Source organism: Entamoeba invadens (assembly GCF_000330505.1).
Source record: "Entamoeba invadens IP1 unplaced genomic scaffold scaff_1105074725897, whole genome shotgun sequence".
Classification (NCBI taxonomy): Eukaryota; Evosea; order Mastigamoebida; family Endamoebidae; genus Entamoeba; species Entamoeba invadens.
In genome coordinates, this window is record NW_004191676.1 from 5,517 (window position 1) to 23,425 (window position 17,909).

At 32.9% G+C, this 17,909-nt stretch overlaps 8 protein-coding genes across 8 annotated transcripts; 3 read left to right on the plus strand and 5 right to left on the minus strand.

Annotated features, from left to right (window-relative positions):
• Window positions 1-5,676: 5,676 nt before the first annotated feature.
• EIN_345740 (WD repeat-containing protein, putative) lies at window positions 5,677-6,663 on the minus strand (the record flags this gene model as incomplete). The annotated part of the gene is made up of 1 exon (XM_004183286.1): window positions 5,677-6,663. The coding sequence occupies one exon, from the start codon at window positions 6,661-6,663 to the stop codon at window positions 5,677-5,679; it is 987 nt and encodes a 328-aa protein (XP_004183334.1).
• A 578-nt stretch (window positions 6,664-7,241) lies between these two features.
• Window positions 7,242-8,954, plus strand: EIN_345750 (kifc1, putative; the record flags this gene model as incomplete). The annotated part of the gene is made up of 2 exons (XM_004183287.1): window positions 7,242-7,874; window positions 8,100-8,954. 2 exons carry the CDS (start codon window positions 7,242-7,244, stop codon window positions 8,952-8,954), a joined length of 1,488 nt encoding a protein of 495 aa, XP_004183335.1.
• Window positions 8,955-9,161: 207 nt separating this feature from the next.
• EIN_345760 (guanine nucleotide-binding protein alpha-1 subunit, putative) lies at window positions 9,162-10,422 on the minus strand (the record flags this gene model as incomplete). Its single annotated transcript, XM_004183288.1, has 2 exons — window positions 9,162-9,819; window positions 10,007-10,422. 2 exons carry the CDS (start codon window positions 10,420-10,422, stop codon window positions 9,162-9,164), a joined length of 1,074 nt encoding a protein of 357 aa, XP_004183336.1.
• Window positions 10,423-11,001: 579 nt separating this feature from the next.
• EIN_345770 (tRNA-dihydrouridine synthase, putative) lies at window positions 11,002-12,618 on the minus strand (the record flags this gene model as incomplete). Its single annotated transcript, XM_004183289.1, has 1 exon — window positions 11,002-12,618. The coding sequence occupies one exon, from the start codon at window positions 12,616-12,618 to the stop codon at window positions 11,002-11,004; it is 1,617 nt and encodes a 538-aa protein (XP_004183337.1).
• Window positions 12,619-12,847: 229 nt separating this feature from the next.
• EIN_345780 (hypothetical protein) lies at window positions 12,848-13,432 on the minus strand (the record flags this gene model as incomplete). The annotated part of the gene is made up of 2 exons (XM_004183290.1): window positions 12,848-13,274; window positions 13,335-13,432. The coding sequence occupies 2 exons, from the start codon at window positions 13,430-13,432 to the stop codon at window positions 12,848-12,850; spliced, it is 525 nt and encodes a 174-aa protein (XP_004183338.1).
• A 292-nt stretch (window positions 13,433-13,724) lies between these two features.
• Window positions 13,725-14,947, plus strand: EIN_345790 (hypothetical protein; the record flags this gene model as incomplete). Its single annotated transcript, XM_004183291.1, has 2 exons — window positions 13,725-14,486; window positions 14,582-14,947. 2 exons carry the CDS (start codon window positions 13,725-13,727, stop codon window positions 14,945-14,947), a joined length of 1,128 nt encoding a protein of 375 aa, XP_004183339.1.
• Window positions 14,948-15,339: 392 nt separating this feature from the next.
• Window positions 15,340-17,156, plus strand: EIN_345800 (transmembrane protein, putative; the record flags this gene model as incomplete). Its single annotated transcript, XM_004183292.1, has 3 exons — window positions 15,340-15,643; window positions 15,727-16,623; window positions 16,873-17,156. 3 exons carry the CDS (start codon window positions 15,340-15,342, stop codon window positions 17,154-17,156), a joined length of 1,485 nt encoding a protein of 494 aa, XP_004183340.1.
• A 98-nt stretch (window positions 17,157-17,254) lies between these two features.
• On the minus strand, window positions 17,255-17,683 carry EIN_345810 (hypothetical protein; the record flags this gene model as incomplete). Its single annotated transcript, XM_004183293.1, has 1 exon — window positions 17,255-17,683. One exon carries the CDS (start codon window positions 17,681-17,683, stop codon window positions 17,255-17,257), a length of 429 nt encoding a protein of 142 aa, XP_004183341.1.
• Window positions 17,684-17,909: the final 226 nt, after the last annotated feature.

The following is a 17,909-nucleotide window of genomic DNA, read 5'->3' on the forward strand; positions in this document are numbered from 1 at the left end:
TTGATATAGCTGCCTTAAACGCGTATAAAACGTACGCAAATTACCACCCTTGCAAACGAGTGGATTTTTTGAACAATATTTCTGGTGCTTTAATGAAAATGAAATGATTTTTCTATTTTGTTTGGTTTTTTATAAAGTAGGAACTGTTTATTTCATTCAATACGTGTTTTTTTATTGAACCTCGAAAAAAATAATCGTGAAATAAAATAAAAATTGGGGTCATTATAACATTTTTAATACTTATGGATAAGTTTTTGAAAACTTGTGTTATAACGACATCTTGATGTCGTTACTCAACACCATAAACAACCGTTGGTAAAGTATATGCATGAGTATTATGGTGATAATGGTGTTATAATTGTGTTTGCTGATAATTCTATCAAATTGTAAATTTATTATTACAAAACTATAATTTATTAAATTTCCATTTTAATAAATAATATTTTTTTATTATATAATATAGTTCAAAATATTTTTTTATTATTTGTTAAGTTTTTTGCTATTTGTTTTTTTGTTTATAATTTCTATTATCCCTTTATTTTTGATTTAAAATATTTGTTTGTTGCCCAAAAATGCATAATTTAAAAATGCATAAACAGTGAATGCAAAAAAGCATTTGATTACCACATACAATAACATTTATATGAAAATGATAATATCAAATCAATTTTGCCCTTTGTTTTTGTTTGAAAATGATAAAAATAATAAAATAACAAATAATGAATTCATATCTTGCTTCTTTGACAGTGGCACGACTTGAAACTGAACGGGTGACTATTAAACCTCTTGTCGATCAAAGTTTATTTAAATGCGACTATATTGACTGTTTAAGTCATTTTCGAGAATTTTTCTCGATTTTGCGATTTTGATACTTTTGAAAATGTATTTTAGACATATTTTGTTTATTCAACACTTATTTTCTTTAAGATTTATTTTTCAAAGTCGGAACAAACAAAAATGTCTTTTCGTCTTATCTTTTTGTATCATAAAAAATAGTAAAACCCAATTTTTAAATTATTGTATTTTTCAAAGTTTACAAAAAAAATCTATTTAATTTCCCTTGTAATTGTTTTTGAGATCAATTGCATATTGAAATTTCAAGATACCTCAAAGTCTGTTATTTATTTTCTTTTTTTGTTATTTTATGATGCAATTGATTTTGAATATTCCAGACCAGTATGTTTTATGATGCAGTTTGGTCTTTGTTATATTTTATAATTAATTTTATTATAGTTTAGTTGTGGACATCTCAATAAATTTTTGATCTGACTTTTCCATTGAACTGTGACTTGTTTCTGAAAGATCAAGCAAAAAATGAAAATTTGTTCATCCCAACTTCAACAAAAAATTCACTTTTTTACTATAATTTATAATTTTTTACTATAAAATTTTACCAGAGCCGTAGTTCCAGGGTGTCTAGCTTTTTTTGAAAAAATTAAAGAAATAAAGGTCACATTTACATTAAAATTGACTAAAATTTTGATTTTTCCTGTTTTCGAAGGGTTAAGGGTTCATAACCGATATTTATTCCAAAAACTTTATTTATTGACATAAATAGGTTATTTTTTGTTATTTGGTTTTGTTTTTCAAAATTATTTTTTTGTTTGAAATCTTAGTTTTTTCAATTAAAACTTGGACAAATTGACTAAATTAATTTTTTTACACTCATACATTGAATATTACAACAGAAAACGTGCTGTTGTTGTAAAAAGCGGTTGGGTAAATCTTTTGTTGTTTAAAATTAAAGATACAACAAAATAATTTGAATTTGACAACAAAACAAATCATAATCAAAAAAACACCGCGTTTGGCAGTGTTTTTTTGTAGTTCAGCAGTCGAGTAAAAGTTATTAGAAATTGTCCTAACAGCGTGAAGTCTGTTTGCTCACTGAAAGAGCAATCAGAAAAAATGAAATGATTGGCTAAATGACTTTAACTCCATTTATGTTTTTGGTTTTGTTATTGGAAAATAGTTTAAATGATAGTAATATTTATTAAACATCCCAAATCTTTTTTTTCAAAGGAAAATAAAGAAATAAAGTTTCCAAACTGACTTTATATAAAAAAATATATATTTATATTATATTTATTAAGACATATGACTGGATGAGACCCATCCACTGGAAACATGTATCTATTTTTTCAATCCACTTGACAAACCACTTTTTAATGGAAGGCAAAAATAAATTTAAATATAAATAGATTATTCATTTTTTATGTAAATAAAAATTTATTTTTCCGATTAATTTGTATTGATTTTTGTAAATTAAAAAAAATAAAGAAAGGTTTAAATATTAAAATATTAAAATTTGTATATTAATTATACAATAATTTTTTATTTAAATGAAAAAAATGTAAGAAGTATAATAAACAAATTTTAATATGTTCTTAAAAAGTTGATTTTTGTGGCTCTTATAACAAATAAAAAAGATCTATTTTACATATGAAACGTTTAAACATCACGCACAACAACGAAAATTTTGACTTTTTAAAACAAAAAATAGAATTGTTTGATAAAAAAGTCAAAGAAATGGCAAAGAAACATTAAAAAACAAAATTGAAAAAATCAAGAAAAAAGAAGCCAAAAAAGAAGTCAGAAAATACAACGAGAAAATACCAATTCCACTGGGTTTAGAGTTTAAAAACGACGTTCAAGATGTTCCAAAATCCACTCTACCATTAACCTGTCGATTACCTTTTGAATATAATCATATATTGAATGAAGAAGATGTTGAGTTAATTATAATTAGTTCAAAAGAAAAAGTGACAAAAAAGACACCAGAAGAAATACTTAAAAGATTAACAATGGAAGAAGACTATTGTAAATTTGAAAAAAATGAAATTGAAATGGAAAACAAAGAAGAAAAAATAGAAAGAAGAGATGTAATGGATGGTATAGTTAATGATAATGTCCAAATGAAAGCATTGAGTGGCTTGACATTTTCACAATTTGATGAACTTCACAATATAATCAGATCTTCAGAAGTTGAATTTGTTCCAAATTGTGATTCACTTTTAAATAAGTTTGTGGTTCACTCTGAACCAAAAATAGAACACAAAAAAGGTTGAATACAAGAAGTCTTTTATTTATTTTCTTGTTTATTCTAAGAGCGGGGCTTAATTATATACTCACATTTGTTCTTCTTAAACTTGAACGGTTCTCTCCAAATAGAGAAGCCGCCCCCAAAATTGACATCAATAGCACCCAAGTAGAAATAGAAATATATAAAAAATGGAAACATCGTTATCATAATAGGATGTCGTCATATGTTAGTGGGCAAGTCCTTCGTTTTTTTAGACTTTTTGAAAACAATATTTATAAAAATATGATATTAAATATTGCTTCAAATCCCAAAACCTTTGTATCATTTGCAGTTGGCCAAAATGCCAGTATTTTAAGATCATTCGAAGATGCTGCAAAAGTATTCGCTGCTGTTGATTCTAAAACAATAGTCACTAATGCCACAAGAGTATTGCATAAAACACAGGATAACAGGATTGTCAAAATAAGAAGTCCAGTGTTTTATTCTGTAAAAACAAATTCATCTGGTATGAAATTTGAAACTGTAGTTAATAGAAATGGTTTTGTGGTAATGACTACAGTGTGTAAAGCATCTATTTCAGATGTCAAGCTTTATGCTTGCAACCAAACATGTTTTGGTTTTGGAGATGGTTTAATATTAGGAGATAAAGGGTACACTTCAAAAGGGTTGACCAAAGTTATCGTACCATTGAAAAGAACAGAAGAGAAAATGATGAAAAACGATATAGTTTTAATTATTCCCACACCATAATGAGAAATATTGTCGAAAGGAGTTATGGAAGAATGTGTCAATTTTGGAGGTTTTTTAGAATGCCGTATCAATTTGACAAAGATTTGTTTGAGCACTATCTTCGTTGTGCTTGCGCCATTTTTAACTTTATGTTGACACATTACCCGATTACTGATGATTGTAATATTGAAAATACATATAATTTAACTAGTCTTTTTGATAAAAATATTGGAATTTATGAAAATGACCAAATGGAATTACTTGATGTTGATCCATTAGAATATGACAAACACAAATAAGGTGATCACGATACACCTTTGAGTGATAATTTGTTTCATTTTATTTTTGAAAATGAAAACCAATGTTGTAAAATAGTTCAGAATGAAAAATATGGTGAATTGAAAGACAGCATTTGTTCAATAAATGAGACATTTGAATTAATTAAAGAAGAAATTAAAAACAACAAACAACCATTAATTGACAAAAAATCACTTGTGTATTTAATGAATGACGCAAAGAAAAGAATTGATGAATCAATAAAATTTATGTTTTTTGTAAAACAAATGTGTTCATCCAAATGTTTGTTTTTCGAAAGTGAAAAAATAGAAATTTCTACAATTAGTCAAAATATTGATGAGAGTAAAATAAATAGTGACTATTGTGAAGGAACACAACTGATTCCCAAAGATACAGAGATTGTATCATCAGATTCTGAACTCATCACAACACCAACTTTTAAATCCAAAATTAAAACAATTGATAAAGATCGGTTTGTGTGTGGTATGTTGAATTTAAATGATATTTCTTATGGAGCAGAGTGGATAATAAATAACACATCTTCAGAAGAGTGTTTTTTGTTCGATTGTTCTTTTACTTCTACTTGTCGTCTCGTTAAAAAGATTAATTCAAAACAAATAAATGAACACATACGAAAAAGTCATATATTGTTTTTTCCTTCATTTGTAATCAACAAAGAAAAAGAAAATTACAATACCGTTGGTCATTGGTTTCTTATAATTGGAATTATTGACAATAACGAACTATCGTTATTCAAACTCGACAGTTTGAAGAATTATTCGATTTGTTGTAGTGATCAAATTAAACAACAAGTAGAAACAATCAAAAACTACCTATGCCACATCGGAATAGTAATTGATAAAAATAAACCAATTAATGATATAAACGTGGCTCGACAAAAAGATGGGACAAGTTGTGGTCGGTACGTTTTGTATTATATGTTTAAAACAATAGAATACTGTGGAATCGTACAAGAATTGCTTGAGCATGTAGAACAAAAAGATATTAATACCTTTGTGGAACGCATTTTAATGTCATTTTAAATTAACATTTTTTATTTCTGTTGAATAAATTATTTGATATTCAATGAACAAAACAAGCTTTTTGGTATTTTTGAAAAAAGAAAAAAACAAATCTATTTTTATGAAATTTTTGTGTTCCATTTTCGCTATCCAGTGATTTTATGACATCCAGTCATACGTCTTTACTCATATATAAATATTTATATTAACACTTTAAATAACATTGAACAAAATTCAAATGGTCTAAAAATCGGGAAATCTAGAGTTTATTAAATAAATTTCCGTTTTTTTAGAGTTTATATTATGTGCATAAACAATACACAAGCCAAAAAAGGAAAATCATCAAAATTTAGATTAATATCCCAGGAAAAACAGGTCAAAACAAAAATAAGGGCGTTATTTTAAGTGTTAATAAATATAATATATATTTTTATTAATATTTATTTATATCAATTAATATATTATATAATAATATAATAATATATATAATATATTAATATAATAGAGAGAATTATCAGACAATAGGAATAACATCGAATTGAGATAGATAAGTCTTGACTCAACAGAAATGGGTTAAACAAAAGATTATACTCTGAGTGCCTGTACCTGGTTTCCAACTGATGCACAAACCCATTCCGAGTATATTTTAGACCACGAAATGTTATTTACTTCTGCTTCTGCCTCATATTGTAATACCTGTGGTTCACCGCCCTCCTTAACTGGTGAGATGTCCCAAATGAGTGCCTTATGATCGTCACTAGCGCTGCAGAGAAAGTTCGAGTCTGGAGCCCAACTAATTGCGTTGACACTATTTCGATGGACCTTCAAATGGGTATAAGGGACTGCTGGTTGTCTTACATCGATGATAGTGACTTTATCTGAGTCCATTGCGAAGGTTGCTATGAAATTTGGGTCGACTTTATTCCACTCGAGTCTTAAGAGTGGGACGAGACCTTGAGACTCATACAATATAGTAGAGTGATCGAGTGCTCTAAGATCAAACATTCTGAGTGACCCGTCACCCCCGACCGTACCGAAGATGTCTGGATTTGCCGCGAACGAGACGTCGAAGACTTCCTTATCATGCGCGATCAACTTTTTGACGAGTTGTCCTGTTTCTACGGACCATACTGAGCAGCACGAGTCAATTGAACAGCTGCAGACACGATCGATGTTAACGGTGTTCCAGTCGAAAGAAGTCGACGGTGCGAAAGTTTCCGTTGAAGGATGGAGGGATGTTTTTAAGCGAAGAGATGATGAGTCTTGAGAGACTTCATATATCCTCAAGTTATCACCAGACGTCATTAACAAGTCAGGAACTGTACTTTGCGTTGGAGGCATAAACATCACTTTTGTAGGGGGATAGGGTTGGTCGATTTCAGAGGCCTTCTCCAACGTTTCAGTCGTTGGGTTAAATTGAATGATTTGGATATGGTTGATATAATCATCGATAAATGAGGTGCATGCTATACGCCTTGGTTTATCTAAACGATTACTCCAGGAGACTGAATATACCGTCCATGGGGCTTCGTATTTGTATAACGATTTTTGGAACGTCTCGTCCATTGCCATCTCGCTATTTCTTAGTTTCTAAATTTTTTTTTTGTTTTTTTACTTCAACTGCTTTTTATTTTCGAGTTGGTATTGAACTGACGTCTTTCTGTATTGAATTGCACTCTTCTTTTTTTCTTCGAAGAATTTGTCTTTCTATAGATTGGAAGTATTGGTTCATTTTAAATTCAGTTTGGTTTTTTATCATTAAATATGTTGCTTGAAATTTTATTCACTTCCGTAAAACTGGTCAATTGTTTAGGTTTGTGTGTAATTTGGTTAATTATTGAAAAACTATAATAAAGAAAGAAGAATGTCAACTTCTTTTTACCAAAACTAATTAAACGCCTATATTATTAATAATAATTTGAAAGAAATAGAAATAATAATTAAAACAAAAAAACTTGAAAAAAACGGCAATTTTCTTGTATTTATCTTAATATTTATCTCAACATATTTAAAAGAATAAAAAAAAATAATTCGGCATTTCAAACAAATTATTCATATTAAATAATAGTAGAATTAAAACTAAAATAAAACTATAAAAATCTAATTACATATCACTGAAGAAATGATGATTTGATAAATCTCAAAACCGAATGTCGCAAAACGAGCACGACCTTTCATCGAGCAATTTTACAGCGTGCATTTCATCAAAAATGATGGAGATTTTGGACGGAAAGTTGGACTATGAAAATGAACAAATGGAAGAGTTTTACAATTCTCCCGACTATGTTTCAGCACACCACGACTCCGAGATTTTATCATTAATTCATCAAAGTAAAAATGAGATAGAAGATATCAATGTGCGAATCGCACAACAAGAGAAACAGTTACAAGACATACAAAATGAAATCCAAATAAATAAAGAAACTATTGAAAATGAATCAAAGCCATTACGTGTGATAGAGACTTCCCTTCAGACTGTCTTACACAACAAAGAAATCACCATCACACAAATCGATGAAGTTCAAACACAAATTGAAGATGTGATGAGACAAATCGAATTAACAAAACAGCAATTAGCAGAGTCCCAAGACAATTTATTCCACTCCGAGAAGCAACGGAAAGTTCTTCATAACGAGATGATGGAGTTGAAAGGTAACATCAGAGTCTTCTGTCGTGTTCGTCCAATCATATTCGCCCCTTCCGCAACAATGTATGTCAAAGAAAATTCTATAGTTTATCAACAGACGGGGTTTTCTGGAAATGTTGAGAAGCTATCATTCACCGTTTGCTCTTCTATAGTCATGTTATATATCAGACTGTTGTCTCTCATATCATATGATGTTGAAACGCATTCTAATAACACACTAATAGTATTTTTACTATCATGAAACGATATAAAAATAGAACACAATTAACTATACTTTATTAATAAAAATAACATTAGATATAGTTTAACTATACTTTATTAATAAAATATTATTATATATAGTTTAGATACTCAATACTAGTTTGACCGGATTTTTAGCTCTTTATCTACACAAGACGATGTCTTCTCCGAGATCAGTCAGTTGGTGCAATCGAGTTTGGACGGGTATGAGACGTGTATATTTGCATATGGACAGACAGGAAGTGGGAAGACATACACGATGGAAGGGGAGGAGAGCCATCCTGGGATGATACCACTTGCAGTCTTGCAGATCTTTAAGACGATTCGAGACTTGGAGAAGATAGGGTGGGTATACAAAGTGTCTGTCCGCCACATCGAGGTCTACAACAATAACATCTTTGATTTGTTGATCAACGGTCAGAACTCTGCGAAGCTGCAGATCAAGTACGACAAGGGCAAAATTGTTCTCCCCAATGCCACGAATGTAGTTGTGGCGAATGAGTCTGAAATTTTCAAGCTTCTTCAAATAGCGCACCGAAACCGTTCTGTCGCCGAGACGGAGTACAACACGACATCGTCGAGGTCACATAGTATTTTCATTCTCGAATTGTGTGGGGAGAATACTGAATTTAATCAAAGGCGCCTCGGAGGCTTGACTTTAGTTGATTTAGCTGGGAGCGAGAAGTTGAATCGGACGATAGGTATTGAGCGGGTGGAAGAGACGAAGAGCATTAATGTCTCATTGTGTGCATTACGTGATGTCATTGCTGCGATCAGTTCCAAGGCGTCTCATATTCCTTATCGCAATTCCAAGTTAACGGAAGTCCTTCAGAATTGTTTAGGGACGAATAGTAAGATGTTAATGTTTGTGAATGTCTCTCCTGACGAGCGTGATATCTTAGAAACGATCTCGTCACTTCGGTTTGCCACAACAGTTAATAAGTGTAGTGTTGGTGTCGTTACACGTAAACTTTAGTATCAAGTGATTGTTATTTATCTCTTCCAAATCATCATTCTATATTACTATATATTTATAATTAATTACTATTATATTTACTATCGATTTATACTTAGCATATATTCTATTTATTTACTATATAAATAGGTTTTGAAGTCTTGTTACAATTCTCTGAGCGTTGTGGTGGAAGTGTAAAGCAAAAACACTTGAAACTTCAATAAAAACTTACTTTTGTGGGCGCATCTTCCCGTTCGCCGCCATATTCTTCATGATGACATCAACTGCAAGCATAAAGACTCGTTTGATGTTTGACCCATCAGTCGCGTTGGTCAAGTTTGTGTAGACCTTTTCAGAGACGGCACCTTCGATATTCCCGGTCTCTGCACCAGAAACAACCATCTCTTCAGCTTGTAACTTCCCAGTGAACAGTTGTTGAATATACTGAGCACCCATCACGGAGTTATCGCCACCAGTATAATCAGGGAAGATCACATTTAACGCCGTTTTCGTCAGTTTTTCCTCAAACAAATCCATCTTATTCAAGAAGATCAATTTGACTGCATTCTTCAAGAACTCGTTCGTCATGATATCCTTAAAGACGGCAACAGACTCAGTGAGTCGAGATGTGTTCCCATCTTCATACAGTTTCATGTCGTACTCCGCAAGTGATGTCACAAAAATCGCACAGTCGACATCACTGAAAAAGGAGACCCATTTCTTACGTTCGGAACGCTGTCCTCCAACATCAATCAAGTGAAACGGAATATCCTTCACAGTAAAATCGTACTCGTGAATACCAGTCGTCTTCGTACGATTGTGGATCAAATCTTCTTCTGTTGGTATGTAGTCGTCCGTCGCAATCCTTTTGACATTCTCAAACAAACTTGATGTTAATAGATGTTAATATATGTCAACTATTTAAAGTATACCATTTTTATAATTTAATAAACTATATCATTTACTAAAATACTAAAACCCAATTTGAATAGTTCTTTTAACCATTTAATACATTATAAATTTCAATATTCGAAATTCAGAAATAAATAGAATACATTTACTAGAAAACAAACTATTTTGCGCAGTCCGGGATTTGGAACTTGGAGGATTCTTCGAAAGTGGCTTGGATACCGGCATCAGCCCAAAGAGCTTCCACGTCTCCAACGAGTTCTGGAGAGAAAGGAAGAGCGACGGGGTCTTCTGTTGTGAACTCTTTAGATGTTGGTTTATATGTGAGTGGATGGTTAAGGATACCAGCCTGTTCGATTAAGGTACGCATACAGGTGACCACATTTGTGCAGATAGATGTTTTGTACGAGGAACATTCGTTTTGAGTGAACCCTCCGCCGAACAGGATTTTGAGTTGCTTTGCAATGGTAGACTTACCACTTTCTCCACTCCCAAGCAGCATAATAGTGATTGGTTTACTCTTTGCCATCTCTACGATTTGTTTGTCGATGCTGTTGTCTTTGCTTGCTCCACAGCCCATTCTTTTAGTTTTCAAAGTTCTTCTCTATTTTTACTTTTTTTTATCTATTTTCGCCAATTTCGATTCACTTCAAGTCGGTATTTGCTGTATGATGGCATCTTTCTCTTTTCGTGACTTTCTACGTCTCATTTTTATTCTTGAATTGCAGTGGTTTTTTTGTTATTTGAAATAATATTTCTTTCTAATATTTCTTGAATTTGAATTGAAAAAAAACCACAATCAATTCATCTATTTATACACGGCATCTGGAGTCAATTGATGTCGGCACTTGCCCGATTATTTAGCTAAATTTAGACTACCAAAACCTTAAAGAGGGTATTTCAAGTTGCTAGTTCTTTTTTTCTAATTCGTGGTGTTTTTTTACTTACCCTTTTGTTCTTATTTTTGGTTAAGTTTTTTTCAATTGAGTTCTAATAATAATAATAACTATTGGTATTAGTATTTAAAAAATGGTATTATGTACTATATTATTACTATATTTATTATTACTATTATGCTTCAAAATCAATTTACTAGAATATTACTAATAGTTATTATAAATATATAGTACAAATTAACCAAATGACTCCATCAATCAATTCAATTCTTCGCATAGCTGTTGTGCTTTGGTACAAAGACATAATCCTTTGGTGCTGGTCCCAAGAACATTTCAGTGATTTTTACCAAGTTTTCAATCTTGTCGGAAGCGAGTAATTCCTCCATCTCATCTTTGTATTGCATTCCTTCTTCGAACTTTGAATGGATTGAGATCTCCTTTTGTTTATCGACCAAGCAGTGGACTGGGACATATCTTGACATGAAAGTGAGGTGATGACACATGAATTCTCGAGTCGTTCCGACACCTTTAGAATCGCTTCCCCAGTGGTTCAGTCCGTCAATAGCAAATTGTTTGAGCATTTCGATTCTCTCGCTTGAAGTGATATCCCAATTCCTCTTCTCTTTAATTTCAGTGAAGATCCATGGCTTCATTAAAGCACCTCTTCCTATAGCAACAGACTTCACTCCAGTGCTCATAGCTTTTGTATAATCGTCATACGTATAAATATCACCAACACCAACAACAGGGCATTGAGTCAATCCACAACACGTCTGAATATAATCCCAATCCGCACTCTTAGTGTATCTTTGCTTTCGAGTTCTCCCATGAATCGATAACATCCCACATCCATAGTCTTCGACAAATGGCACTAAATTCTTGGCTATAGTTATCTCATCACACCCAGTGCGAACTTTTAGTGCAACGGGACGCTCCGTGACCCCTCGAGCTGCCGCTAACAAACCCGCTATCTTCTTTGGTCGCTCCAACAGTCGTGCACCCATCCCAGTGTCGCAAACTAAATCAATGGGACACGCACAATTGAGCTCATAGAAGTTACAGTCAAATCCATTCAATAAACTAATCGCCTTCGCGCATTCAACGGGGTTGCCAACACACAACTGAATACCAAAATTGTCCTCCAACGGGTCTTTTCGAATAAGAGCCCAATCACTCTTATTCCCTTCGACAAGGGCGTTTGCCATCACCATCTCAGACATGGTGACGTCGCACCCATATCGCTTTGCCGTCTTTCTGAAAGGCAAATTGCCGAAGGTACACAGCGATGGCAGAATGAGTTTGTTATCCATAGTCATAAGCTTTTTGGAAGGAGTTTCGAAGGTTGTTGGGATGTCGAAAAGGTATTCTCCTTTACGTAAGAGGTGAATGTTAGGTGGGTCTTGTTTGTTAAGTTCTGGTAAGATGGGGTGGACTTTCATCTTCTTTTCCTTCGTCATCTGTTTGAAGTCTTCAGTAGTGTGCGACTTATACCATTGACATGTTAAGCCACTCTGACACTTTCCAAAGTAGTCGTAAAGTGGGCAGACGGTGTCTAAAGCGTCGGTGCGTTCATTCAAGAATTTTTGAATGTCGTGAGAGTACTTACAATTCTCACGGGTGCACTTTCCACTGCGGAAGAATTCAAGACAGATGGATGGTTGCTTTGCTTTCATCTCTTGCATACGACGCTTTTTGGAGCGTTTCGATGTGGGGTCCGGCATTTGGCGTTTACGACAACACTTTTCAGTGTGAGGTTCTTCTGGTTTACATTTCTCTTTGGGTTCGTCGGCTTCAACAGACTTAACTGGTGCAGGTGGGGTGACTGGTGCTTCCACTTTTTCTTTTGGTTCTTGTTTACTGGTGTTGCTCTTTTTTGGCATAGGTTTAACTATATTTGTAGTTTTTTATTATTATTTTAATATTGATCAAACCCTTCAAATCTTTTATTTCTCTATTCTTTTTGAACCATATGATGTTAATTGTGTTGATACTTATTAATAGTTTCTATTTGGTATGCAATGGAAAATGTCATATATTATATCAATAATATATAAATAAATGTATTATAAGTAGTATATAGAAACAATAGAATAATCAATTAATAAGAAATTAGAAGAAAAACAGCAGAAGGAATAGAGTAAATACAATTCCTAATAAGTGTGAGGAGTCTTCAGTATCTTCTGGGCATTCTTCACTGATACTTGGCATATTGTTGGTGTCTAATAAGAGTTTTTGTAAACATAACGTAAAAGTTTCGTTACTTGAGAAAGTGATATGAGAGACTTGAGACGAGTTATTAATAGTAAAGAAAACATTACTTTGTGTTGAACTAAAGAAGGAGAAATTATATCGGAAGTTTTCAGAACTAATTTCACATCGAACTTTCTCTGATGTACTTTTCATCACATTTCCAACAATTTGAAGAGTGTGATATGATGGAAGTAATTCTTCTGTCGTATCTTTATTAATCACATAATCATTTGGAAACGAAATAAGAGTGCATTTGACACCTTCATCGTTTTCACCCAATTTCATTCTATGTGTTACAATCTATTTAATTGTTAATAAAAAATTATAAAGTATTAAAGATACAAACTGTTTAGTATTCCAATCATACAATTGGTTATCAGAGAGGATCACATTCTGAATTGAGTTACCGACACTTAAGAGAAACATAACAGAAACTAATGACATCGTTTTGAAGTGATTATGTTTCCTTTTGAGTTGTTTAAATTCTATGGTGGTCTTTGACTAAACAATTCTCTTTCTTTTGTTACTTTTTTCTTTGGTTTTCATATCAAAAAAAATCATTCAATTGTGTTTTTGAAAAATTTACTTTTAGTTTTTAAATAATAAATTATAACTATAAATATATTAATACATATACAATAAAATTTACTATTAAATTATAATATTGAACTATAAATACGTAGTTAAATTTCAATGGTTTTAATGAACTTAAAAGGTCTATTTTTTAGATATTCAAATGATAAACATCTTAATTAGAGGTTTACCTCCAGACACACAACGACACTTCCATAACCTTCTTTCAACACACTCTGATTCCGTTATACCAACCCTAACACAACTTAGTGTGATATCATCTTCTCGGAGTGTTCCTCTGTTAGGAATAACTCAATTTGTCCCGACAAAGCCATTGACGTTGTCATTGGGCACATCTGTATCTAAGGACGGGAACTTTCAATTGAATTCCTCAATCTCTCTGAACAACTTTTTATCATGTGGTGTTCAATGTAAAGCGGAAATACTCTCCAAATATAAGAATGGGAAATTAAGTCCACCACAACCCATGATATCAGTGACATTACCATTTTCTAAGAGCGACGGCTTACACTCCTTCAATTTCATGTCATCCTTTGATAAAGTGAAGGAAGAGTCGCCTTTCAAACATATCGAGAACACTTCGGACGTGTCGTTGGAGTATACAGCACCGAAGTATTCAGTCGGGTTCTCCCAGAAAGTCCATTCGACGAAATCGAAGCCGGACGCGTCGCTTTTGGGGATCCCCATTGAATTGACAAACTCCAAGAATGTTGTTTCAAACGAAGTTTATATGAGAAATGAATATATAAAGAAGACTAAATATGGGGAGTGGACGAACACCTTTTACAATGTGTTTGGTGTTGAAGATAAAAGTGTGTATTGGAAGCCACAACTCTCTTCTGTGTTTAAGACAATCACTCTTGCCAATTGTTGGATGACGAGCAGACTGTATTTTGGGTGTTTAGTTTGTTATTATTATTTAATAATAATAATAATAATTATTATTATTGTGCTTTCTATTACAACTATTAATATATTTATTAAAGATTAATAGATTAGGTAGCACAGTCAAATTTATCAATGTCAGAGTATTACTACTTGGGATCAAAGGAATTGAGAGGGTTTAGACGTCGTGGATGTGTTGGAGAATGTACAGATCCACATTTGGGTGGGGACGTTGTTGGGACGTTTCATCAGTTCGTCCATCGACAATTACCATTTGGAGGGAATAGTTCGATTTTTGGATTCTTCAATTGTGGGTTCTTGTCATTCAAAAAAATCAAAGGAGAGAAAAAGGTTGATTGTATTAACTCGGTGTGCGGGGTGGGAATCTCTTTGAACGGAATGGACTTTAGCTTAATCAAACACTTGAAGTCGGGTAAGAACGATGAGAAGTGTATGTTCCAAGTCACCACCTCTTTTTAATGAAAATAAAAAAGCATGGGGTGTGCTGTTAACTGATTGTTCCATTCACATCGTTGAATATAAACATTACTCTGTAATACCACACACATTCGATATTTGAATAGAAAAAGAATGAGGTTTCCATCTAGTTTAATTTTATAGATTCTATTAGTTGTTATTGATTCTTTCTAATTATAATACAAGCTATATTTTAATGATAAATATACAATATATAATATAGTATGACTATTAGTTTGAGATACTATATAAACACCAAAGCTAATAAAAAAGAGATAGAAAACAAAACAAATGAATTATTGAACAAATTATAAGTTTTTACTTACAAATTGGAGGGGAAAGGCAAGTCAAGACCGTCAGAAACGGGATCAAAGAAAAACTAAAAAACCACAAAAATGCCAAACGAAGGGAACACGAGTGTTCTACTTACAAGTCTCTCTATTAAGGGCTTTTCTAGTGTCTTTGTAGGATTCATGTTAGCCGTCTCCTTTGCGATGATGATGACTATGTCCCTTCCGGATCAATACAAAACAGCTGCTTTGGAGGACACTTGCTCATTTAAGAACTCGACTGTCTGTCTGTCGAAACTTATTTCGACGGGACAGAACTTCACGTTGAAACTCACCAACATCTCCTCTGTGAATCAGAAAGTCCACTTGTACCTTGTGTATAAGGCGGAAGAGTCTAAGGCGCGTATTAGTTTGTTGTTAACATTCTATATCAAGTGTAAGTGATATAGAGAAGAGACTTATTGGATATGATAGAACCAAGTTAATAGATAGAAATGCTGATTAACACCGCTTTGTACAAAGAAACCACTAAAACGCCCACCCCGACATACAACGACGTCACGCTCATCAAAACGACATCGAAGAAACATCGCGTCTTCTGTGACAAAAATTCGAATTGCGAGATGCTGTTGGCGACAGTGGAGTCTTCGAAGAAATATAACACAGTCTATGCTGTTATGAATGTGTCACAGATTGCTCAGTCTGCCGGATTAACAGCACCGGCTATAGAGTTGTTGTACGTCCAACCGCAATACACGTCGTTTGAAGTCTTTTGGAGGATCACATTGTTAATAGTGATGTGTGTTGCGACACTCTTCTTCTTATATGTCTTACGTGGAATACCATTCAAAACGTGGTCGTTGGAACAAAAGGCGACATTCTTGTTAATGGTCACACTGTCGATTACAAACAACGCATTCTACTCATATGAGTTCATCTCCGCTAACGAATTCTTCCCAGCAATTAACGCGATGTGCGACTCATTGATGTTGGCTGCACTCTTATTATACATTCTCATCATTTTCGACGCACTCAGAAAACCCCTCAGTCAACGAACTTTCAAGTTCTTTTACTTCCCACGATTCGTTTTGATCATCTTATTGGAATCATTCGTCGTCAACTTGTATCTCTATAACGCGGACATCGATGACCCTATTATGGTCGTCATGAAAGACCCTATTAACGCTACTTTAGCTATACTCACAGGACTCCTTACTGTTGTCTACATGTTCTGGTTGGTCTTTGCCGTCATCAGATCCTTCTCTGAAGCAAGAAAGCTTGGAGAGATCGGACAGAGAATAAGATTATATGGGACTTTTACTCTTGTCGCTATATTCATATTGGTCGTACTCCTCATTTCAAATTACTTCGTTGGCTACAAGTCAAATCGTTTGTTTTTATGTTCTTTAAATTATTAGTGTATTATATAATTATTATATTATTATTATATTATTATTATATAATTATTATACTATTTATTATACTATTTATTATATACTATTTATTATACTATTTATTATACTATTTATTATACTATTTATTATACTATTTATTATACTATTAATAAAATATAAATCAATATACTATAATTCATCGTTAATTGTAGTAATGGAAATAGAACATAAGTGTAACGTATAGAGGCGGTCTATTTAACTACTATTGCTTATATAAATATTTATGCCCTCACTCTAATGGTCTTCTACCTCCCTTCAAATAAACAAGATGATCGCTGGAATCAGAGAAGAAGAGAGATCGTTCTTGATGACGTTAAAGTCACAGAGTACGATGAAGATGACAATGAATTGGTTGTCGAACAAGAACTCACTGACAACAAGAAAGAAGAAGAGGTCATCGGAGGGATGATTGACAAAGCTTCTAAAGAACAAAAAGACGACAAGAAAGAAGAGAGGATCGAACTTTAATCCATTTGATCTTTATTATACTTCATTGGTTTTACAAACTATAACTTTACTAGAACGTTTGAACTATAAATTATAATGAAACAACTATACTTAATGACTCACTTATCGACGAACTCTAAGAAGGCGATGATGTCGATATTTGCAGTGTTATAAATGCAATTGGTGATCTTGTCACCGTCAGTCAAGACTACTCTGTCGATGTTGGTGATGTTTAGGTTTGGAAGATCAGAGGGGACGATTTCTTTGAAATTTCCTTTGGTGACACGTGTGAAGATAATGAAATTTGATGAATCGGCAATGGCATCGGAATAGTTTCGATACATGTAGACCCCCTTTCCGCAGTTTCCGTCGACAAGAGGAAAGCCGTGGTCTTGGATTGACTTCATTTCGTCGGCGCTCTTACATGCGAAGTACATCACTTGTAAAAACTCGTTCACTTTACACCCGATCCCATCGGGTGTGATTTCTAACTCGCCGACCACCGTCATGTTTTTGCAATTCTTGTGGAATGGAATATACTCCACCATGCGTTTTTGCAACTTTTCAAGTTTCTCGTTCCACTTTTTGCAATCTTTCTCATTCATTTCATTCATTATTTATTGTTCAAAATACTGTACTATATATTTTTAAAAATATTATAATTATATTGTTTATAGTATTGTTGAGTATTTGTTTTTTGTACTAAAGTTCAACTATTATATTTAAGTTTGATTGAAAAACTAAACTTGATAATAATTATTAATTAATTAATGA